At 35.0% G+C, this 24,602-nt stretch overlaps 1 protein-coding gene across 2 annotated transcripts in view; it reads left to right on the top strand.

Moving 5' to 3' along the window:
• Positions 1-24,602, top strand: part of LOC107756384 (PH-interacting protein) — a 36,917-nt gene that overhangs the window by 10,102 nt on the left and 2,213 nt on the right. The window contains exons 8-38 of one of the 2 annotated variants that reach the window (XM_016573446.1): positions 1,397-1,618; positions 2,931-3,031; positions 3,344-3,414; positions 4,596-4,696; positions 5,758-5,798; positions 7,521-7,619; positions 8,385-8,541; positions 8,627-8,761; positions 8,882-9,010; positions 9,901-10,126; positions 10,280-10,399; positions 11,308-11,491; positions 11,801-11,906; positions 12,144-12,275; positions 13,260-13,351; positions 13,460-13,673; positions 14,558-14,671; positions 14,786-14,893; positions 14,985-15,109; positions 15,205-15,287; positions 16,247-16,358; positions 19,199-19,260; positions 20,165-20,317; positions 20,418-20,538; positions 20,679-20,804; positions 21,066-21,138; positions 21,325-21,381; positions 21,499-21,648; positions 22,775-22,927; positions 23,041-23,228; positions 23,330-23,724. In XM_016573446.1, coding sequence (XP_016428932.1) covers positions 1,397-1,618; positions 2,931-3,031; positions 3,344-3,414; positions 4,596-4,696; positions 5,758-5,798; positions 7,521-7,619; positions 8,385-8,541; positions 8,627-8,761; positions 8,882-9,010; positions 9,901-10,126; positions 10,280-10,399; positions 11,308-11,491; positions 11,801-11,906; positions 12,144-12,275; positions 13,260-13,351; positions 13,460-13,673; positions 14,558-14,671; positions 14,786-14,893; positions 14,985-15,109; positions 15,205-15,287; positions 16,247-16,358; positions 19,199-19,260; positions 20,165-20,317; positions 20,418-20,538; positions 20,679-20,804; positions 21,066-21,138; positions 21,325-21,381; positions 21,499-21,648; positions 22,775-22,927; positions 23,041-23,228; positions 23,330-23,724 — 4,150 coding nt within the window. Of the gene's footprint in view, positions 1-1,396; positions 1,619-2,930; positions 3,032-3,343; positions 3,415-4,595; positions 4,697-5,757; positions 5,799-7,520; positions 7,620-8,384; positions 8,542-8,626; positions 8,762-8,881; positions 9,011-9,900; positions 10,127-10,279; positions 10,400-11,307; positions 11,492-11,800; positions 11,907-12,143; positions 12,276-13,259; positions 13,352-13,459; positions 13,674-14,557; positions 14,672-14,785; positions 14,894-14,984; positions 15,110-15,204; positions 15,288-16,246; positions 16,359-19,198; positions 19,261-20,161; positions 20,318-20,417; positions 20,539-20,678; positions 20,805-21,065; positions 21,139-21,324; positions 21,382-21,498; positions 21,649-22,774; positions 22,928-23,040; positions 23,229-23,329; positions 23,725-24,602 lie in introns of both variants that reach the window. The other variant, XM_016573445.1, reaches the window with a different exon arrangement.

The raw sequence follows: 24,602 nt of genomic DNA, 5'->3' as shown, positions 1-24,602 counted from the left end.
TACATTATGTATTTTAACAGTTTTGTTCAATAAAACCATATGATTTCTTGCTTTTGATACTTTATTTGAACTAATTATTATTGCCTCATTGCTATTATATATGTATTTTAAGTCATTTTAAAGGCTATTGTTCACTTACGTCTATTTTTATTACCACAAAAAAATTTATTATAATGATAGGGCACTATGAAATCCTAAAATTAAGTAAAATTGTTGATTTTTTTTTTGTGGGAAATTAATCGTTCAGATTAATCGATAAATTAGTCGATAGATTAATCGAAATAAAAATAGTCGTTAGTGGCAGCCCTACTTCTTCTTCTTATTAACAATGTTGTGCTGATTTTTTTCATAATTCTTTGATGAACAGGAATTTTGAAAAGCTGCATTTATTTGAAACATTTTTTGTAGCATTATAAATGTTTTTACTGTCATTTTTTATATATTTAATGCGGACTTGCTGAAAAATGTAGGCCTATCAATTTATAAAAAAAAAAGAAAAAGATCTTACTGACCCCAAACTTCTGAATGATACTGTAACACTTGTCCCACTACATATTTTGGAATTACTGAATATTCAGGGTGATGCATAAAACATTCCTTTTAAAACAATCAATGTATTTTTAATTTTAAACTTAACAAAAACCATAAATAGTGTTAGATATTGTTAATAATAAAGTAAAACCATTTTATTAGTAAAAATGCATGTAAGATAGATTTTATGTAAGACTGGTCTGTTCTCAATTAATATCCACAAATAAAAACAGTGCCTGAATAGCTATTTGGATATTGGTTAGCATCATCCAATAGCCCATTGTATGTAGAAATCTAAAAGATCTAAAGTAAAAAAGGAAAGTTATTTCAGAGGAAAAGGGAAGTTTTTTTCTTTCTTTGGTATAACATGCATGGATGAGTTGTTCACAATAAGACCAGGATCATGAAGTAAAGTAATTAAGTAAATAGAGTGCATTTTGATTTCATGTTGACTTTATGAGCAAGGTAAATTTCCAAAATGGTTTTGGATACATAAAACAATAAGGTTGTTTTAGGGTGACATCAGTTTCGTTTTTGGTTATTGTTACTCACTCTTAGGTAATGTGCTTCTCTTGGCGCAGACCAAACTTGCTATCTGAAGCTATGTAATTGTATTAAGTAAATTTAAATGACTTGACATGCCCATCTTTAGAGGACCAAGGAGGATTGTTTTAACTTCAGATGTTTGGCTGGAATCTCTGCTTGAGTTAATTAATGTGCAAAACACTAATGTGGATTTTATTTGGCTGCACAGAAACCAAACTTTCTAAAGAGAAATTCTGAAGGAAGGCTGAGTCTGAAAATCATTCTGACGCACGACTCTGGCAGGGTCTGAGGGGTTACCGTGTGTGGTGTGTATCCTCAGGGTTCAGATGACTGTTTGGTGAAGATCTGGGCGACGGATGACGGGCATTTGCTGGCGACACTGAGAGGTCATGCAGCAGAGATTTCAGACATGGCTGTGAATTATGAGAACACCCTGCTGGCAGCCGGCAGCTGTGATAAAATGATCAGAGTGTGGTGCCTGCAGACCTGCGCCCCGCTGGCAGTACTGGAGGGCCACGCAGCATCCATCACATCATTACAGGTGTGCGACAACTTTACAGTCACATTTTAACACTTCTAACAGACACAATGTTATGAGACATGCATGAGAAATTCACCAGTATGAAGGGTTCTGTTTAAGATTTAACAGTAGTTTCTTACAATAAAAGTGTTTTTTTTTTTTAGGTCTTTTTTTTTGTGGTAACACAATAAATTACTGCAAAAGATGACCACATTGCACACCATTGTAGGATAATAGTGTAAGCAGTCACCATTATGGTGATTCATGTTCCTTTTGGCTGGGAACTTGGACCTTTTAATTGATTTTCTCCCAGCCAGTGTTACAGAACACAATTGTGTTTGTACATGGAGAAAATAAACTAAGCATTGTAATTGATTGTTTTATGTTATAATGCAAAAATATACTCTTTTATAAACAATTAACCTTAATTGTACCCTGGTTGAAATGGTTGTGTTGTAAGAAGGCAAACTTTTATTATGTGTCGTAAACCAGGCCAGCAAAATAATTTTCAATTCAAGTTTATTTGATTAGCACTTTTCATAATACTTGTTGCTTCAAAGCAGCTTTACAGAAAATGCTTGTTTCAATGTTGCAATTAGTAGTAAAATAAATAGTACTAAAACAACACAACAGCATAATTTATTCAATCTGCAGTGTATGCTAGGAACTTAAGTGCCAGCATGACACAGTATACAGAGATTATTGTAATGCAGATACAGCTAATTAGTGTGTGTACAGCACAACGCTGCTGCATTAGTCACTTCCTGATCCTGTTCACTGTGAAGTCAAAATAGAGAGTTAATTATAATAAACTGCAGAACTACTGTAAAAATGACTGTAAACTTCTAGTAGCCAGATATACACTACTATAAATATATTAGTGATCTACACCAATATACACTACTGTTCAAAATGTTGGGTCTGTAAGATATTTTAATGTTTTTAAAGAAGTCTCTTATGCTCACCAAGACAGCATTTATTTAATCAGTAAAAACAGTAATATTGTGAAATATTATTACAGTTTAAAATATTATTACAGTTTATTTTAATATATATTAATATATATGGTTTATTTTCAAAATGTAATGTTTATTTATGTGATGGCAAGGTGAATTTCAAGCAGTCATTACTCCAGTCTTCAGTGTCATATCATCTTTCAGAAATCATTCTAATATGCTGAATAAAGCTGTTGTGCTGCTTAATATATTTGTGGAAACTGTGATACGTTTTGTATAGTATATGCACACACAATCGCACACCCACTCACAGAGACGATGTTTAATGTGTTGTAATCCTGTTTCGGCTGTTTGCGTGTGTGTGTGTGTGTGTGTAGTTTTCTCCTCTGTGCAGTGGCAATAGGAGGTTCCTGTCCTCCACTGGAGCTGACGGCACCATCTGTTTCTGGCAGTGGGACGCACGCACGCTCAAATTCGGGTGAGTTTCCTATATTCTTGCACACATCTGTGGGGTTTTCAGTTTTCTTTGCCATTCAGAGCAAGTATTTAAAGCTGTTTTTGATTAGTTGAATTAATGCAAAGGAGAAACATGTAATTATAGCATGCAGTTTTCTTTTGAACCAAACTAAAATATATGTTTCAGTGTTTTCATTTTTCATGTATTATTTTTGCAGTTCCATTTTAGTGCAGATATTACACCTTCCACCTTTAATAATGGTCATAAAAAGGCCACTAAGAGACTATATTTTGGCACTCATAATGTTTCTGTGTGTTTTATATGTGTGTGCAGGCAGCGACCCAGCAAATTCATCGAGCGGCCCAGACCAGGCGTGCAGATGATCTGTTCCTCTTTTAGTGCCGGTAGGCCAGAAGTGTCAAAGCTGTTTTCTCACCTCTACCTGCTCTCGTTTTATCAGTAATACTTAATCCTTCACAGCCTGTCACAGGAACCCATGTGACAAAATGCTGTCGTTACAACACTGAGCTTGTAGTAAAACCTGGTGTGTTCAGAAATGGGACAGAGAGTCTTTTTGGAGTTTAGAGACACTGATCAGTGGTATCTGCCAGATTGTGTAACTGCTTACCATATGACATATGATACATTTGTGATCTTATATATCATATGAGATAGCAAATGGAAAAAAACGTGTGAGACAATCTATATTTATTAGGGCTGTCAACGTAATGCACAGTTCTGTGTGAACGGCCCCTAAACCTTTCTTGGACAGATTGACATATTTGATTAAATGAATTGCTGTGGACTGTAGATCAGGGATAGGATAAAAGTAAATTGTATGGAAATAAAACAAACAATATTGACTCTAATTCACTTTGTCAATGATTTTGTTTGCCACATTACCTTAATTTTGGGGCTGTTCTAATATCTGTTCAAATATTTATATATGTGATTAATTGCAGTTAATTTGATTAATTCACCTGCAAATTTTGTAATTCAGCTTCAAATTATATTTGGCTAACAGCCGTGATATTTAAGACTCATGCCCATGATTATATGAATGCATGTGGTCCCATAGAAACGTGTAATTAAGTGATTATTTATTCCCATGTTTTCATTGTTCTGAAAGCTGATAGCGGATTATAGTGACAGTGGGTCGTTTTGGCTTAAACATTTCTGCAAGTGAGGATATAAATATCCTGTTGTCAGACAGATATCACAGACTTTTTAAAAAGAGTGTTCAGCACTGCAGGAGCTCTTCAAATACACATTACTGAAGAAAGGAAACACTCAGCTGGCTTTCACCCAGATAGACACATACACACTTACACAAAGATAGGAACAGATTCTAGTTCTTTATTCTTCATGTCTTTGGAAATACACGTTCTGAATTCATTCGTGCTATTTGTGTTTCTTGTTCATGAATGCAATATTGTGATTATTGCTGATACTTGAAAATTGACAAAACATTTGTTAATGATGGATTTTTTCTGGTTTATATGCTCCTTAGTGTTGTGTTATTTGATAATGATGCTGATGATGATGTAATTTATGTAATGTTAAGTGATATTTGATGATATTTCAGGTGGCATGTTCCTCGCGACAGGCAGCACTGATCACATCATTAGGGTTTATTACTTTGGAGATGGACAACCAGAGAAGATATCTGAGCTGGAGTCTCACACTGTATGTAATGCTTTTTATGTGTTGTTTGCATTTTGTGTGTGCGTGCGTGTGTTTGAGGTTGTTTACACTTTAATAATATTAGTTAGTAATACTATATAATTATACATATATAATAGTAATGTAAAATAAATTGCATATATCTTCAATTAATATTTTTAATATTACATTAAAAATAATTAACATAACATCCTTTTTTTTTCTTTCCTGAAGTAGCTATGCTAATTAATATTTTTCCCACATTCAGCATGTTTAAGTATATTTTGTATATTCAGTATATTCTGGCTGCCTGTGTTTGATCCTGTCAGTAGTGTGCTTGTCTCAGTGATAAAAGCATGCAGGTGTAATTGCGGAAATAAGTGTAAATATTTGTTGTATCGAGAGGATCTGTCCTCGCATAAAAAATACTGATACCAAATGTTTTACCTAGTAATTTTCTAATTTAATGTAAAATGAATGCACAAAATAAAATTAATTATTAGGGGTTCATGTGAAGATTGTTTATAGTTCACTTAAATTAAAAGTTGTAATATTAGTAAAAAATAATGACACAGATTTTTCTTATTGATTGCCTATATTTAGTCATTTTATCCCCATAAATAAATTAAAATAAATGCATTTAACAGAGGCATCAGTATCAGTATTAGTTGTGGTATCTGTGATGCTTGCCTTCATTCACAGTACTTAGTAAAAAAAGATGGCATTAAACAAATATTTAAAATATACCTTTTTTTATGTTGTTTCTACATTCATTTGGCGATTCTGTGTGAAGATATATTTATGATTACAAAGTTTTAAATAATATATTTAATTACGGAAAAATGTGCAGTTAATTAGTTAATTATAATATATAAATAATCATCTTTGATTGATTGAAAGCACTAATGTATATAATAGCTTCAACCTAAAAAAAATTCTTAGTATTTTTAAAATTGTGTGTGTATCAATGTATTGTTTTAAAGCACCTCATTTTTATTCTCTTTACTGTATTCACTATTGCAGGAATTCATTATTATTTTGAGGTTTCCCCTCATGTTTTTTAATGACTGCATCTTTTTCCCCAGGATAAAGTCGACAGCATCCAGTTCTCCCATGGTGGCGATCGGTGAGCAACACTGGCTCCATTTATCTGTGTACATGTGCGATTTGTTGTGACAGAGCATGTGTGTGTTTATATGTCAGGTTTGTTGGATTAATGGAACCTGGGGGTTCTTATTATTATTACAAGCTGATGTTGTCAGCAGAAAAAAACACCCTTGTTCCTAACACACAAACATGCGTTTCAGATACACATCGTACAAGAATTCAGGTGCATGAAATGTCTTTCTACTTAAACAACAGGCATGTGACAGTTACCCATGCACACCAGCTCTTTATTCAGCTCTTTTATGTTCCTCACTCGCTCTACTTTAGTGAGCAAATGTTTTTGCATTGGGGTAGGGGGGAAATAGAGAGTGTGACAGAGGAGAAGAGGGAGAAAAGGAGGAGTAAGAGAGAGAAGGAGAGGTCTGTAACAGGTCCCTAAGGAATTAAAAAGATGGATGTACACATGAACAGATTCTTTGCACCGAAGGAGACAGCATCCAGTGTTACATATGTAAGACGGGAAGAAATCTTACCAATCAATAGAACTGCAGAGTGCACTGTCAAAAATGAAAGCCATATCACAAATGAGTAGATTGCACACAGTAACAGACAATGCACAGTCTTATTTAACAGAGTAATATGCTCTGACTCATTTATAGATCCACGCTACCTCAGAATAATACACTCCTACGTTGTTGCAAACTTATCAGATCATGGAAAATTACATTGAGTCACAACCTCACTACCTTGCAGTGTAATGCAATTTTTGCCTTTTATAGAGTGAAATTGTATGCCACCGCTTTATAGACTGCAAAATTATTTTCTTAATTAGTGTTTTTGACTTTTTTTTTTCAGTACAAATATCTAAACATCCCCAGATAAATTTACTTGAGAAGGACATTTGTGTAAGATGTTAAGACTTAAGAAAATATGTCTCAAAATTTTGTGAGGATAATATGGTTAAAAACTTTAAAAAATTGCAAACAGGGTAATATAATTCAGTATGTATTCTCTGAAAACGAAATGATATAATTTTATTTCCCATTGTTTTAAAGATGTTTATATATTGTTACTGGAAAACAATCCATTACTCTTTGAGAAAATATTTTTTTTGCTGTTCACATACAGCATACATCAGTAAACATCACTGTTTTATAGAGGGGTGCACATAGGCATACACAATTTATGCAAGTGTAAACGCATTAATACTACGCCAGTGAAGGTCTTAAAGGTACAGTATCAAAAACTGACCATATAATTTTAAGGGTCAGAGAGAGAGAGATTGTCATAACTAAATTATGAGTGGTTTTAGTGCAAAAGGAAACATCGAGTGATTTTTTTTATCTCACAGAAGCTGATAAAATATTGTGTTCTGTATGAGCACATCGCATGCCTTTTAGTGTAATACATAGTCAACAATACAAAAGCCACATTTAGTACACTTTAAAACAAAAACTCTTCATTATCCAGTTAACTTAATTTACCTGTTATTTGTACTCAATTTTATGAGTTTACAGAGGTTCAAGTAATTTTGCTTGTTCTGTAAGTAAATTCAGAATGGTAGAAGTGGAATTTATCATTGTTGTACCACATTTTACTAAACATTTTAGGGCAGCAATGAAGTTTTCAATTTTAGTGGATTACATTTTTATCAGTGTGCCTCATTAATTCCTTTTCCTGAAGCCTTTTCATGAATATTCGTATAGATGACATTTTAGAGCATAAACCTATGCGTGTGTAGGTTTGTGAGTGGCAGTAGAGATGGCACAGCGCGGGTATGGCAGCTGCAGCAGCAGGACTGGCGAAGCATTCTCCTGGACATGGCCACTAAACTACCTGGGTATGATAAACATTAATCACTGTTCAAAAGTATGGCTCAATTAATTGTGCATTAATGTTACATTTTGTTTGCTAAACAATTGATCGTTAGCAACATAATTACTTTGAAGTCTCGTGAGGGCAATTGATTCTGACCACACAGGAGCGACTGAGATGCAACACTAAAGCCACCAACAGAATCGCCTTGCAACTCCAACAATGGATTCATATTCTATTTGGAAAACCGATCATCTTAACTTAATAAAACAATGTAAAACTATGAGCAAACTAATCCCATCTGGGTTTGATAATTTTTTTTTTTTTGTGTGGATAAATTAGTCTTGAGGTGCTCTTTTCTCATTTACTGATAAAGGTCCCATCAGTCTGTAGAAACATAAACATTCAGTTATCTGCATGTACACATGTTAACTTCGACAATCCTAGTCAAATTATAGTGGGGGAGTCGCACTGAAATGTGAAAGTCTGGAATTAAAAATGTAATTTATAGCTAGAAATAAGCAGAATTTTTTTTAACAAATAAACCTTATGACAAAGAATCTTACAGTAATTGTTTTTCTTTTTTTAGACATTCTAGTAATTCATGTTAAATTTTAATTCAAAATTTCGCTCATTAATATAATTTGAATGCATGTTTATGTGTCTTTCTGCATGCTGGTTTGTCTCTCATTGCTCTTGCTCTTTAAAAGTAGACCAACTGTAAAGCAAAGTTAGAAAAGTCAACACTATTTTGAAAAAAAAGTAATTTTCTTATTTTCTGTCTTTTTAGCAAGTACAACCCTCCACCTTTAGAGGACAAAGTTACCAAACTGAAGGTGACTATGGTGGCCTGGGATTGCAATGACAACACAGTCATTACCGCTGCGAACAACTTGACATTGAAAGTGTGGAACTCTTACACAGGGAACCTTATTCATGTATTGATGGTAAGAGTGTAAAGATCTCTCCAGGATGACTGAAAGGAGGCATTATGTAATGAATAATGTTGTCGTTATGGCCCTTCACCCACAGGGCCACGAGGATGAGGTGTTTGTGTTGGAGCCACATCCATTTGATTCTAGAGTGCTTTTCTCTGCTGGACACGATGGAAACGCAATCGTCTGGGATCTGGCAAGAGGAGTCAAAATACGCTCTTACTTTAACATGGTAAACTAACTGGCAACACTCCATTTCAGATTGCATCACAAATCTATGCAAATCTTTTGATTTATTGGTGTTTATTGTGTCTCACAAACATCCTTTCTCTATGTGTGTGTTTGTGTATAGATCGAGGGTCAGGGCCACGGTGCGGTCTTTGACTGTAAGTGCTCTCCAGATGGGCAGCATTTCGCCTGCACAGACTCCCATGGTCACCTGCTCATCTTTGGCTTCGGCTCTAGCAGCAGATACGACAAGGTAGTGAATGCCTATATCTGTCTCAGACCCTATTTTCAGAATGAAATATTAGCATACTATTTGCTGCATTTTGCTCACTCTGATTTGAATAATATATTGTCAAGTTGTCGCATGACCTCATCACATTGCATGTTTAATTCAGTCAGTGGTTCCATTTTAATTCTAGTTTAAGTTTTAGTAATTTTATGATGTTCTTGTTTTTGTCATTTTTATGTACTTTTTAATATTTCTATTTAGCTTTAATTCAGTTTTAATTTTAGAAATTTTAGTACTTCAACTTAACCTTGTATATTTGAATTAGTTTTCAAGGCAACTGTTTTTTCATCTAATATTTATATATATTTTTTTATTTCAGATTTATTTCAGATGCTAAAAATGATTTTTAATAGTTTTCATTTTAGTTAACAGATAAGCCAATAACTCACCAAAATGGTCCTGATTAATGGACAGTGTTGGTATTCTGTATTATTTCATTGGAATACATTAAAAAATAAAACACTAAAAACTAAAATAATTTTTTTTAAATGCTGCAAGTAAATTTAGGCATTACAACATTATAATGTACAGTACGAAAATGGATGTTCATTGTGATATTTGCTAAAGATTATATTTAACAGTCTTAATAAACTATTATTGAGTGTTAAATGACAGAAACGGTATATAAAAATTGGGGAAATGAGCATGCACAATGCACATGCAGATGCCAGTATTTTTAGAAATCAGTCAATAACTGTTGAAACTAATATGTAGTGCATCTGTAGCAGAAGTAATAAGAATAATATGGTTATGTGTTCAGTACTGCCTCTGTCTGTTTGTCTGAAGCCCTGTTTGTCTTGTTCATTTAGTATATGTGTATTTGATGTGAATGCATCCATTGATATGTTCTCTAGATAGCAGATCAGATGTTCTTCCACACTGATTATCGGCCGCTTATCCGTGACGCCCATAACTTCATACTGGACGAACAGACCCAGCAGGCACCTCACCTCATGCCCCCGCCATTCCTGGTGGATGTGGATGGCAATCCTCACCCTCCACGCTACCAGAGACTGGTTCCGGGCAGAGAGAACTGCAGAGAGGAACAGCTCATACCCCAGATGGGGCTCACATCATCAGGTAAGAAACGCTCTTTGATCCCTTTCTGTGTTTTTATTACTTAAGTAATTATTGGCTATTTGTTCATACAAATATACACCTGCAGTCTGTCACTGAACACTAATAAAGTGTTCAATATATCTCAGTGTTCAGTGTTCTTATATCCTCACTCAGGGCTGAATCAGGTGGTTAGTCAGCAGGCTGCAGAAGGCTCTAGTCCTCTTGATAGTATGATCCAGAGACTACAGCAAGAGCAGGACCAGAGACTGGGTTCTGACAGCAGAGCCAACAGAGGTAATGCACACAGTTTTTGTAAAGTAGTGTAGTGATACAATTAGTGCTGGTCCTCACCACAGTGCAACAGTGAAAAGGGACCCCTTTCAAACAGTGTCGCGTTCCAAACGTTGTTTAAGCGACATACTGCGGTATTTTTGTTTAAGCGACATATTGCGATATTTTAAAAATTCATATCATAACAAAAATAAACACCGGAACCGGTATACCGCCCAGCACTAGATACAATACTAAAATGTTTGATACCAATCAATAACGGTGAAATTTCATTATTCTTGATGGCAATTTATTTTTCACATTTATTAAATTACTCATATAATTAAAAGTACTTTATATACCGGTAATAATTATAAATTGATAATAAATCAGAACAATTGTGTTAAAAATGATAATAGTATTTTTATATATGCTATTTTAATTTGAGTTTTTCATCTAATATTTATATTTTATTTAAAGTTTTATTTCAATATCAATTTTGTATTAATTTTAGTTTTAGTCAACAATAACACTGAATAAGACTAATTAAAATAGCAAACAGCACTTGATGTTTTTCAGCCATATCAATTATTCAAGTAAATAAAAAAAAATACCAAAAGTAATCAAATGTAAACTAAAAATTGTTGCAGTATATTATTAAAAAATCAAAAACAATAAACAGCTAATTTAAAAAGAAAAGAAACTCACACATGCATTCAACAGTCTACAGTTAAAACCATTGAAAAGCCAGACAATGTAATTTGTCTGCATTTTTCATGTTTTCCAAAGCGACTTTATAAAGAATAGTGCCTTACAAACCTGTAAAGTATAAAAATGTCATCAGATGACCTCTATTAACCGGTGGGGGGGGTGATTGTAATACTGTTGACAGTAGTGTTGATGCTGATTGCATGTCTGATTTGTGTGTGTAGGATCCGTCAGTTCTCCCACAGAAGTCTCTTCTCCACCTAACGTGGGTCTAAGACGCAGTGGACAGATCGAAGGTGTTCGCCAGATGCACAGTAACGCTCCACGCAGTGAGATCGCCACCGAGAGAGACCTGGTGGCCTGGAGTCGACGGGTCCTCGTTCCTGAACTATCACCAGCTGTAGCATGGTAAAACACACACAGAAATAGTGTGGACGCCAATAGTCTTAGACCGCACTGCAAATCTAGCTTTCAAAAGCTATGTTAAACCTGGAAAAAAGCAGAAAGGATTTGAAAAATGTAAGGCAAACAAACCTTATGATGTAGAATGAAGTCGAAACATTTGTATATCTGTTATATGTAATATTTTCACAGGCACCTGCTACTCAAACAAGACCTTATCATGTCTTAATTTTCTGTTGTTTCTAACAGTGTAATGCAGTTTGCTCCAGTTAGACGGTGTTGTTGATGCTTTTGTGTGTCTGTTTGTGAATGCAGTAAGCAGGAGATCTGGCGTACAGCTAAAGGAGAGGAGGAAATCAGCATCTACAGATCAGAAAGGAGGAGACGCAGCATACACAGCCAGTACCACAGAGAAAACCGGGTGAGTTATCATATCTGATCATCAATTTGAAAATATATACAAAAAATCTGGATAAACTAGTCTGCCTCACTATTTGATTGGATGAAATGTACTGTTTGCATCATACAGCATTGTACGCCACCAAACTTTTATATCTAACTAAATGTATCTTGATGACATGTTGCTAAAGCCATTGTTGCTGTTTAACATGCAAATTAAATGCAGTATGTGTACTGAAGTGTGTATTTCTTATATCAGCATGCTATAGAAAATTCTGTAGAGGAGGGGCGTCGTTACCAGGGTAACCAGCATAACTACCATACACGATTGGCCGTGGAAGAAACGAGTCGTCAGAGTGAACCCAACGAGGAAGAACACAGTGCCTCTGAGGTACTGTCAAAAGATGCAGTGTCCCTTTATGGAATAGTAAAGTCAATGTAACTGCCCATTTAATGGACTTACACTACCATTCAAAAGTTCGGGGTTGATAGGATTATTACAGTTTACAATAACTGTTTTCTATTTGAATATATTTTAAAATGTAGTTTATTCCTCTGATGGCAAAGCTGATGAATATGAAGTTCAAAAGAACAGCATTTATTTTAAATAGAAATCTTTTGTAACAATATGAAAGGCTTCACTGTCATTTTTGATATATTTAATGCATCCTTGCTGAATAAAAGACATCTTACTGATCCCAAACTATTACAGGTAGTGTACATGAGGATGATTTAAGAGAAAAATGTATGGGACTTCCATCAGGAATTGATTGAATCAGGAAAAAAAGGTTTCTGTATGACAGATGTTTGAAATGTAAAAGGGATGTTCCATTTCAGAGGCGTGGCATGTTATTACCTTTTGTTAAAAGACTGTCATAGATGAATCATTCACTATACAGGAATGTGTATTACGGAAGTACATAGGGTCAGTTTTAAATTCATGTTGACTTGAACATTTAAAACTGAAATTGTTTCATTTATTGTGGTGATTGTCTTTTTATTGCCATTGTGTCTAAAGTGTTGTTCCATCTGTAGTGTTAAAATCTCTGTCAGAAGTGTGAGTGGTCCATTCATAGTGTCAATGTTGCATCCTTAGCAAGTTTCTCAATCTATAGAACGAGTAATAACAGATTCACACTTTTTTTGAACAGGCTTTTTTTTTTTCTTAACCAATAATAGAGCAAGACAAAAATGCAGAATTATAAAATGAATTTTCTGGAGTAGTGACATCAGACTTGGTGTGTTGATTTGAAAACTAAATTTCCAATGTAAAATATATTGAAATCTTATGTTGAAACCATTGGTGTGTTCTGAAAATGGCATTAAAAGAGTGTGGTAATCTTCATTCTCATTGTATCTGTTGTTTTTTTTTTAGGGTGAAACCGAAGCAAGACCTCCGAGCAGAGAATCATCAGATGAGGAGAGAGAGGAAAAAGAACCCTGGCCTGATGATAACAGCAGTTCCAGGTGAATATTCATTACCCTCAAACTTCATATGCCACAGTGCCATATATCTGACATACACATACTTCATCCAGAGCCACACATATATGCTGGGTCTGTTTATAATTACAGCGATTACTCCAGCGATTACTCAGACTGGACAGCAGATGCTGGAATAAACCTTGAACCGCCCAAGAAGACCAGCGTGAAGAAAAAGAAGAAGAATGCCAGCAGCTCCGAAGAAGATGGAGAGAAGAAAAAAGACTCCAAAAAGGAGAGGAGGAAAGAAAAGCAGGACAAAGATGGAGCACTACCAAAGAAGAAGAAGCCAAAAGAGAAACGGAAGGTCAGTGGTCCTTTGTGTGTTAATTCAGCTATGGACACCTCCCTTAAAACATGCTTATCAAGCTCGCTTGTTTCTTGAATTTGTCCATTGACAATGTTCAATACTGCAATTATGTGTCAAAGGAGACTTCTGTCATTCTGTTTTTATTTTTGTTTCCGTAAATCGTTATGAACAGATGTCATTTCCACCATATCACCATTAATTTTTAAGATGGAAATGACATTTTAAACATTTTTGAAATAAAATAACAGATTCTTTTCTCTTACTAAGGCTAATTTCATAGCTAGCATTTTAAGTATCCTAAATATACACAAATGAATAATATTACATTTTAAACACATTTTCTGTGAAAAATCTCGTGAAAACCTTGATTTTTTTTCTCTCCCTCTCTTTGTATTCTTCACGTATCACGTCTCAAGTTCTTCAGTAACACTGTTGTCTTCTTGGTAACCTAGTGCACAAACTTTTGAACGAACTTTATTAATGGCAAATATTTGGTTGTGGTGAAAATGATGCCATAGCTGAGTCATCAGTGTTTATTTGAGTAAAAACATGACTAATTTGTATGTAATAAAAGTTAAAATATTTTGTTTATTTTACTTCTTGATGAGGTCATCATGGTTCTAAAAAGTCTACATCTGAGACAAGATAATCCACTGACAAATGAAAAGTAGCAATTAATTAATGAATTGATGTTGAAATCTGTTTTTATCATTTAATTAAAACAAAGAATAACTCCTGGGACATAAAGGTAACTGTTTAAATTCCATTGACACTGTTTCAGTTAACTTTCAGATTTGTGTGAAAGTCATGCTCTGTGTACAAGTTACTCTGAACTTATCGTATATGTGTGTGTGTGTGTGTGTGTGTATTTATATGTTCAGAGGATACCTGAACTGCAGAACAAGGGTTTGACATTAGAGGAATGGCTGCCTTCCGCCTGGATCACTGACACCATGCCACGGAGATGCCCCTTCACCCCACAGATGGGCGATGAGGTAAAAAACACATTCCTCAGTCCAACATAACAATTAAAATGTGAAATATTATTATTTATATGGTATGTGGAGACATGCTTATAACATTAAGCTGCTTGTTACGTATGCAAACAGGTATATTATTTTCGCCAAGGCCATGAAGCTTATGTGGAGATGGCCAAAAAAAACAAGATCTTCAGTATAAATCCTAAAAAACAGCCCTGGCAGAAGTTAGAGCTCAGGGTAAGATTTCAATAAAATGAACTTTAACCTCACAGTATTTTATACACATCATAAAACATGAAGAAAATGGTTTGTGATGGTGTGCCTACAGGAGCAGGAGCTGTTGAAGATAGTGGGCATTAAATATGAGGTCGGTTTGCCTACTCTGTGCTGTCTGAAGCTGGCCTTCCTGGACCCAGACACTGGCAAACTGACAGGCGGCTCTTTCTCCATGAAGTGAGTACAGTCTGCATGAGTCACAGTGACTTATTCACAGTGATCTTTGCTGAGTGGCTTTTAACCTGTGACTCGCATTTCTATTGTCGTCTTAGATACCACGACATGCCTGATGTCATCGACTTCCTGGTACTTCGGCAGCAGTTTGATAATGCAAGACAGAGGAACTGGATGATAGGTTAGTGTGTGAATTGAGTAAGTTTTTGCACGGATGTTTATTTTTACTGGTTTAAATGGGTCAATGGCACACAGGGATGTTCGAGATGATGAAAAGAGAAGTCTTTATAAAATCTAGTTCAAAATGCATGTGCTAAATATTTAAAAATGTCATCTTTGTGTTCATCTTGGTTTATTCATGTTGTAAAAAAACTAAAATCTACAAAAATTTTCTTTAATGACTAAAAATGTCAAAGTATTTGAATATTTTCCTTAGACCTTGAACAGATGTACACACTCCTTTTGACCTGAAATAACCGTGCTATTTCATAAAATTAAAAAAAACTCTTTAAAAAAAAAAAACCTTACTGACCTTGACACAGTCACAAGGGGTCACAGGGGTTTTCTGTGATATTTCCTGTTATATGTTTTTTTTTTGTTGTTACATGTCATCAGAATGGCATGTTGGTTACGTCTATGATTTTGTGAACAATACTACTAATAATGCTACTCTGTGTAGACACTGCTGTGAAAGAGATTTTTAATCTCAGAGAGGCTATCCTGGTTAAATAAAGGTTAAATAAAAAATTATATATTTTTTTAAATGTATGAAATGTATTTTTGTGAAGGAAAAAAAAAAGAAAAAAATATATATCTGTCTCTATCTTTCTGATTATCTATTTATATATATATATATATGTATATATGTGTGTGTGTGTGTTTGTGCATTTATTTTTATTTTTTTTATTTTTTTTAACAGTTAAAAAAATTATTTTATAGTTACTTAACAGTTAAAAATTTTAATACATTTTTAAATTTTAATAGTAGAGATATTCAAGTAATTGTCTGTATGTATTGTATTTGTAATGTGTTTTTTTTTAAACTTAATTTGTTGCTTTCTGTTAATGACTGCTTGTTCCTGATACAGAGTTGATGAGCATGCATAATTGTGTCTGATTTGAGATGGATTTATTTTGTCAGGTGATCGTTTCCGGTCAGTGATAGACGATGCCTGGTGGTTTGGTACGATTGAGAGTCAGGAGCCTTACCAGGCCGAATATCCAGACTCTCTGTTCCAGTGCTACAATGTCTGGTCAGTTCTCTGTGTCTACACATCTTTACACGTGTTATAGAGTAATTAAATTATTGTTACATTGTGTCCTAACCAGGCATGAAGCCATGAGACCACAATCAGTACACCCTGTTAGTGGTCGACCGATATATTGCCAAGGCCAATATACGTATGAATAAACAGAACTGAAGTATTTCGTGTTGAAAAATATGTTTTTGGAATTTCCTTGTCTGAAATAAAGCTTTTCTTATTTTCACTGATGACTTATTACAGTGCCAATCCTTTCGATATCACCGATAGTTGATGCTTTTTTGAAGATATCTCTGGCTATCGTCCATACACGGTGTCATAGTTTGCTCAACCCGAGTATTTCACACGTATAGTGTAAGCACATAAATCGTGAGCTTTGGCTTTATATCACATGCGATGTACTCGTACGGTGTGAGTTGGTACCTTGCTGAAATCGCGCAGAAATTGCACAGTGCCCGGCCTAATACGGATAGAAGTCTGTCTAAGATTCAGATAGAACTGTTAAACAAAGGAATTAAATGGCATACAAAAAAATATTATAACTATTGTTTTTATATTATTAGTATTACAAAGGCAAACATTATAATACTTTCTCGTTGACCAGCATTCAGCAAATAAGCATTTATATAATTTAAACAAACCTTTGAATGTCTAATAAACATTTAGGGTGTGTTCACACTTGTCATGTTTGGTTCGATTAAAACGAACCCTGGTGCGATTGCTCTGTTAGTGCAGTTCGTTTGAGTAAGTGTGAACGCTGCCATCCGAACCCTGGTGCGCACCAAACAAGCGGACCGAGACTGCTAAAAAGATGGGTCTCAGTCTGCTTCCAAACGAATTCTGGTGCGGTTCGAATGAAATATGAACGCAACACGGACCAAACACTTCTAAACGAACCAAAAACAGGAAGTAATGACAAGATGCGACGCTATGCGACATGATTTGACGACGTGGAACGAGCGGTGTATCCAAAACAAAATGAGCAGGGTGCAAACGTGGAGCAACGAGGAGGTAAAGTGCCGTTTTTGAGCTCTCCATGAGTTCGCAGGTGGTGAAAATAAAATCATAAGTACACGCAGCAATGAGCGCGCTTAGTCCAGCAGACGGCATTAGGTGTGTTCTACTCAAAGCGGCGCTGCAGATCGATCGGTGAATAGGTACTTTGATGATGAGACACCGATCGGTCTGTGCAGCGCCGCTTTAAGTCGAACACAGCTTTTGTTTGGGGTGTTTGGTGAGTTCCGTCGCGAAATATACATCATTCAACCCGACCAATCAGGTTATGAACGTATCACTATGCCTTTAGGTTCGGTATCTTTAGGTTTGCTGTCAAAAATGCCAGTGTGAACGCTCAGCGGACCAGGACCAAATGTATCGTTTTCTTTTTTGATCCGGACCAAACGAACCAAGAGAACCGAACTACGCACCCTTAATTTCACAAACCTTGCAGACTTAGTCGAATCCAGCTGTGAGATCTTGTGAAGTGTGCATTTCTATCCTGTATGATCGCATGTACTCTGTGTGACGGTCGGTCCGTGCGAATTGAATAAATCGACAAACTTTAAACTTGTGATTTCAAACTATGCTGCGCTTTATCCATTTTGCCCACTGTCATATTCATGTCATTTTCACTGTGTGCTGTATGTAAAATGAGTGTTACCTTGGCTTTATTTAAAAAAAAAAAAAAAGATTCCCAGCACACAAACTTCCCCCTGTTGGTTACAGTGTTTGTTCCTTTTATTTATATATTTTTAAATATTTCTTTATTTGTGAAAAGTATTGTAATAGGATTACAGAATCAAGTTGTCATCTAAGAAATGAATATTGTGAATTTTTGATATTATTTAATATCTAATTATATATATATATATATATATATATATATATAAAACATTTTTTTCTTTTTTTGTTGTTGTTGCTTTGAACACAGTTAATTTAAACTTGCTTTAATTTGCCTAGAAATAAATATATAGGGATTATATGTGTAATTTCACAATTCTGCCAAAGCGTGCAAATTAATGTACTTTTTTCTAGCTGCTCTTCAGTTTTTTAAAAGAATTTAATATTTTACTAATAAAAAAGATCTATGGCTTTATTTAAAAAAAAAAAAAAAAAGATTCCCAGCACACAAACTTCCCCCTGTTGGTTACAGTGTTTGTTCCTTTTATTTATATATTTTTAAATATTTCTTTATTTGTGAAAAGTATTGTAATAGGATTACAGAATCAAGTTGTCATCTAAAGTATGTTTATTTTACACATTTATTTTTCAGGGTTTTCACAGGTCTTTAAAAAGTCTTAAATTTAGTTGTACCAAATTTAAGGCCATAAAAAGTCTTAAATAAAAGCAAGGATGCATTAAATTTATCTAAAGTGACTTTTACATTTTTACATAAAGGCTTTTACATTGTTACAGAAAAATCAGTTTCAATAAATGCTTCTCTTTTTAACTTTCTATTTATCAAAGAATCCTGAAAAATGTATGTATTTTACAATATTACTGTATGTTTGATCAAATAAATGCAGTCTTGGTGAGCATAAGAGGCTTCTTTCAAAACTTTTAGAAATCTTACTGATCCCAAACTTTTATATGAATTATGACTTGTATATTTCACCTGGATCAATTAAAAATTTTTGGGGACGGAAAGACAAGAATTGAGATGCAGCTAATTGCTCCATAACTTCACCCCCTCTACGACTAAATTTAAGACTAAACATGGTTTATTTGGAGGTTTAGAAACTATAGTGAGCTTAGTGTGGTGTTGCACACATTTTTTTTGTGTGTAATAGTAGATGACAATATTGACAGCTTTGTGTTATTGTGTGATGCAGCTGGGATAATGGAGATACAGAAAAGATGAGCCCATGGGACATGGAGGAGATTCCCAATGAAGGTATGACGTATCACAATTAACATTGTTACAGAAAAATCAGTTTCAATAAATGCTTCTCTTTTTAACTTTCTATTTATCAAAGAATCCTGAAAAATGTATGTATTTTACAATATTACTGTATGTTTGATCAAATAAATGCAGTCTTGGTGAGCATAAGAGGCTTCTTTCAAAACTTTTAGAAATCTTACTGATCCCAAACTTTTATATGAATTATGACTTGTATCACCCACCTGGATCAATTAAAAATTTCAGGTAAAAATATTCCCCCCCCCCATCATTTTTAAATGTAAGATTGTTTTGGGTGTGTATTGAACCACCTGTGCTGATACAACTAGATCTTACTGTTGTAAGATCACATTAGATAAATACATTAACTGTGGTAAATTGAATGATGTTAAACATATTTAATTAATCTCATAGCACATTCATTTTCACAGCACAAGCACATAAGCACATGTTGAGAAATATAACTCAGCTCTGATTTCATACAGGGTATCACACTCCCGTATTTTAAAATATTTTCAGCACTAATAAAAGACCTTGAGTGCGGTTCCTTAGGTGATTGGCTTTGTTACCTTTGTTTTTTTGTATTTTATTTTTTACATTTCCATTCAAACATAATTGAACATGTTTATTGAGCAAACTTTTCCTATTGGGAACTGTTGCCAGGTGCCCAAAATGTTACTGATTTCAGGTTTTTACTGTCCTTGTGGTGACATTAGGCAAAACCAGACGCGCACACACACATACAAACATGGTAGCCGCAATCATGGCAACCATCAGATTGAGAGTATCAACTGTTCAGATGTCCAACTGGCATTGTTTAAATAACCAATCCAAACTGAGTTGTGATTGTCTGCCTCTTGTTTTCCTCCATCTCATTTTCTCCGTCTGTCTGCAGCAGCATTTCCTGACGAGTTAGGTCTGAGTGTGCCTCTAACTGAGGAGGAGCAGAAGGCATTATTGTACAAGCCCCTAGAAGGAGAGTGGGGCTCACGCACACGTGACGAAGAGTGTGAACGCATCATCAGAGGCATCGACCAGCTTTGCACTTTGGGTATGACGTTTTCATTTAGCATTACACAATAGTTAATTTTTATTACTATGGTTGTGTCCAAAACGGATGGAATTTAACAGTAGTTATTTCTCTCCTCCAGAGGTGGCTGTACCATTTGAACTGCCAGTGGACTTGCAGGCATATCCAACGTATTGCACCGTAGTTGCTTACGTCACAGATCTGAGCACCATCCGACAAAGACTACAGAACCGTTTCTATAGGTCAGCACAAACTCTGAATGGACATGACAGTCAAATACCTACGTATATAAACTCTTGATATATTCCAAAAATTAGTGTGTACTTCTAAAGTAGATCATATCAAATTATATGTGCATCTGTTATTTGCTTGCCTTTGTCAGGCGAATGTCGTCATTGATGTGGGAGGTACGCTACATCGAACACAACGCTCAAACCTTCAATGAACCAGGCGCATTCATTGTTAAAACTGCCAAATTCGTATCTGACCTCATGCTACAATTTATCAAGTAAGTTAATCACAAATAAAAATTACAAATAAAACCAAACCAGTGGTGTTGAATTGGGATGCACAATATATCGATAGCAAATGGATTATCAGTCATTATCATTTTAATTGATCCGTTTTGTCCAATATTGTATAGTCAGTTACGCATGTTCATTTTAGTTAATGGAAAAACATTAAATTGATTATTGCCAGTGCATCCCTAGCTTTTAGCCATACATTGGGCTGCTTTTCAACTGCCTGTCTATACGTCTGTGTTCTTTAGGGACCAAAGCTGTACAGATATTATTCCACTGTATAACAGTATGAAGAAAAACACTTTCTCAGATTCAAGCGATGTAAGTGCCATTGAAACACACACTCGTAAACCACTCATATGTGAAAGAGATTTAATACATTACTACTGTGCCTTTAACACTGTTCTTTTGCTGCCTTGCAAGCACTTGGAATTCATGAAATGTAAATGTGCGTATTTTTATGTCAGTACTTAACATGACTTGATTGACACCTTTTTCCCAACTTAGGATGAAGATGAGGATGAAGAGCATGAGGCACCTTGTACATCTAGCCGCAATAAGAAGGTAACTTTAACTGATATTGTAAAATTTTAACAGGGCCAGAGAGATAAGATTTGATTATACATCGAGATTGTTTACATCTGGTAATCATGACTAATTGAGAGTGTGTTTCTGTTTCAGAGGCGCCAGCCTATCCTGAGGAGTCTGCGCAGTAAACCATCATCAGACCCTCAGAGCTGGAAGGGGCGCTGCAGAGAGCTGCTGGAGCTCATCTTTCAGTGTGAAGATTCAGAGCCTTTTAGACAACCTGTGGATCTGGAGGAGTATCCGGTAACACACAGACACATGTAGAAAACGCATACACACAAAACTCTAGTTCATACCTATAGCTACAGGTGGGAATTATGAGAGATGCCATAGTCTCAGCCTCAGACCGCTTGCTGTTTGTTGACATAACAATATTTATAACATTTGGACAAACAAAAATTCAAAAACTCATGAAAAAGTATACATTTTCCGCTAATTTGTTCAGGGATTTTTTTTTCTTTCAACTACACATATACACAGCGTATTTACACACACACTGCAGAAATATTTTTAAATAGTACTTTTGCTTGTTTTCCAGTAAAAATACCTAAACTTGCTTGAAGCAAGATAAATTAATAAAAAAGATGATTGGCAATTTTTTTTTTAGATCGTATTCCAGAAAAAAAGAACAATTGGTCAACTGGGTAAGAAAAATAAATGTAAGATATATTCTCTTTCTATCTTATTATCATGATTTTATATACACTACCATTTAAAGGTTTGGGGTCAGTAAGAATTTTTTATTTTTTTTTTGTCAACAAGGATATATTAAATTGATCAAAAGTGACAGTAAAGACATTTATAGTGTTTCAAAAGATTTCTGTTTTAAACAAAATCTGTTCTTGCTGTCTGTTCTTGTTCTAAATGAATTTTCTATTCATCAAAGTATCCTCAACTTTTTTTTTATTATGGTTTCCGCAAAAATAACAAGCAGCACAACGGTTTTGCAGCCTTGATAATAATAAAAACAATGTTTCTTAAGCAGCAAATCAGCATATTAGAATGATTTCTGAAGGATCATGTGACACTGAAGACTGGAGTAATGATGCTGAAAATTTTGCTCTTAATTTAGCTATTAATTTGTCATCACAGGAATAAATTACATTTTAAAATATTTCAAAAATGGAAAGCAGTTTTTTAAAATTGTAATAATATTTCACAATATCACTTATTTTTACCAAATAAATGCAGCCTTGGTGAGCATAAGAGACCCCAACATTTTTGAACAGTAGTGTCAAATAAATACATCTTGTTTAAAGGATGTTTAGGTAATTTGTACTGGAAAACAAAACAATACTGATTAAGAAAATAATTTTTTGCAGTGCACTGTCTGCTTATATGCCCTGTTCATCAAAAATACCTCTCTCAGGACTACTTGGACATTGTGGACACTCCTATGGACTTTGGGACTGTCTTGAACCGCCTGTTAGAAGGAGAGTATGACACTCCCATGGATCTTTGTAAAGATGTACGTCTCATCTTCAGCAACTCCAAAGCCTATACACCAAGCAAAAAGTCCAGGGTATGAAATCAATGAGCAATTATTATCCTTTCATTTTCAAAACAGACAGTAATGCTATAGCCAAACCAGTTCATCTAGTTTATTTTAATACATGTGCATTTTTGTGTATGCAGATCTATAGCATGAGTCTGCGATTGTCCGCTCTGTTTGAAGAGCATATCAGTTCGATCCTGACCGATTTTAAAGCTGCTCAAAGTCTGCACAGTGAGCGATTCACCCGTCAGCGGCTGCACACAGAGCGTTTGACCAGACAGTCTGTGAAGAGGAGGAAGAGCTCTTCACCGTCAAGCTCTGCCTCTAGGTACAAACAGCATCTGATTGGTCATCGCAGAATATTATGTTCTAGAATTAGTCACTGTTTCTAAACGTTGCATATACATTTTCTTCTTTTCTGATTTGTAGTCCAGAAAGGAAGCGGCGGGTTTCGTCTCGTGCTCCTCCTCGATCGAACAATGCAGCTCCGCCCACTCCCGCTGGACCTTCCCGGGCTCCTTCTTTACGGCAAACACATCCACAAATAAACGGCAAGGCTGAGCCTCCTGTTGTCCCTGGTCGGACACGTAGCTCGGCCCGCTTTGGAACACAACTCATAGACGCACCTTCTACACAGTCAGCTCCTCCCCCTCCACCCACCCACAGTAAGACAGCAGAGCCCTCCTCTAGAGTCCTGCGCACCCAGAACTCTCACTCCATTGGTGTTTCCAGGGAAACCGAGAGCTCTGCAGTTCCCCACACAAATGAGGGCGGGGCCAGAGAGTCTCGTAGGAAACTTCGGACACCTGTAAAACTCACACCAGGTCAGTAACAGATGATTAAACTAAGCATTAGTTGAAATCAATCACCTTTTTTCTGCTCATTAAAACTTTTTCCTAAATTGATTTAAAACTTTCTTTTGCATTGATTTTGTGGATAATCTGTAATTTTGCTGATTTCAGCAGTAAATTATGGAGCCAGATCGGCCTCAAAAATAATACATTTATAAAACAAAATTCATAAATGCACAGCACAATTTACATTTACAAAATCCGATTCGTAAATTCAAAACACAATTCATAAATACAGATGTAAAGTGTTTTGCATTTGTGAAACGTATTTTATGAATATATATTCTTATTTTGTGCATGTGAATTGGTTTTTGTGAATATATTTTTTTTTTTCGTGCACGTGAATTATTTCTCATGCATGTGAATTGGGTTACGCATGTGTGCATCGCGTCTTTTGCGTGAATTATTATTGAGATCATTCTGGCTCCATAGTAAATATTGTTAAAATTGCTGAAAATACTTCTGCAAATAAAAATTTTTTCCTGAAATTTTTTTTTTTCATTTTCTGCAGTGATTTGGGCGAAGATCATTGAATAATAAAATGTGTTAAACTGAACTTAAAGTACTTTTGCATATTTCAGTTTTTTTTTCTGAAATTTACTTCTGCAGATTTAAACGTTTTTAATGATTGTAACTTTTTTTTGTTTTGATTTCTAATTTTTTTAAATATTTTTTCTGCACTAATGTTGGGGAAAATGTGTAGATTTTTCTAGATGTGGTAAAACAATTTAAACTGCACTGAGAATACTTCCTCGGATTTAAATGTTCAGACATGATTTAAAGGGGTCATATGATGCGATTTCAATTTTTCCTTTCTCTTTGGAGTGTTACAAGCTCTTGGTGCATAAAGA

This window comes from Sinocyclocheilus rhinocerous, unplaced genomic scaffold (genome assembly GCF_001515625.1).
Source record: "Sinocyclocheilus rhinocerous isolate Xijiao unplaced genomic scaffold, SAMN03320098_v1.1 scaffold712, whole genome shotgun sequence".
Lineage (NCBI taxonomy): Eukaryota > Metazoa > Chordata > Actinopteri > Cypriniformes > Cyprinidae > Sinocyclocheilus > Sinocyclocheilus rhinocerous.
The sequence above is the reverse complement of the archived record's forward strand: the minus strand, read 5'-3'. Positions and strand labels throughout refer to the sequence as shown.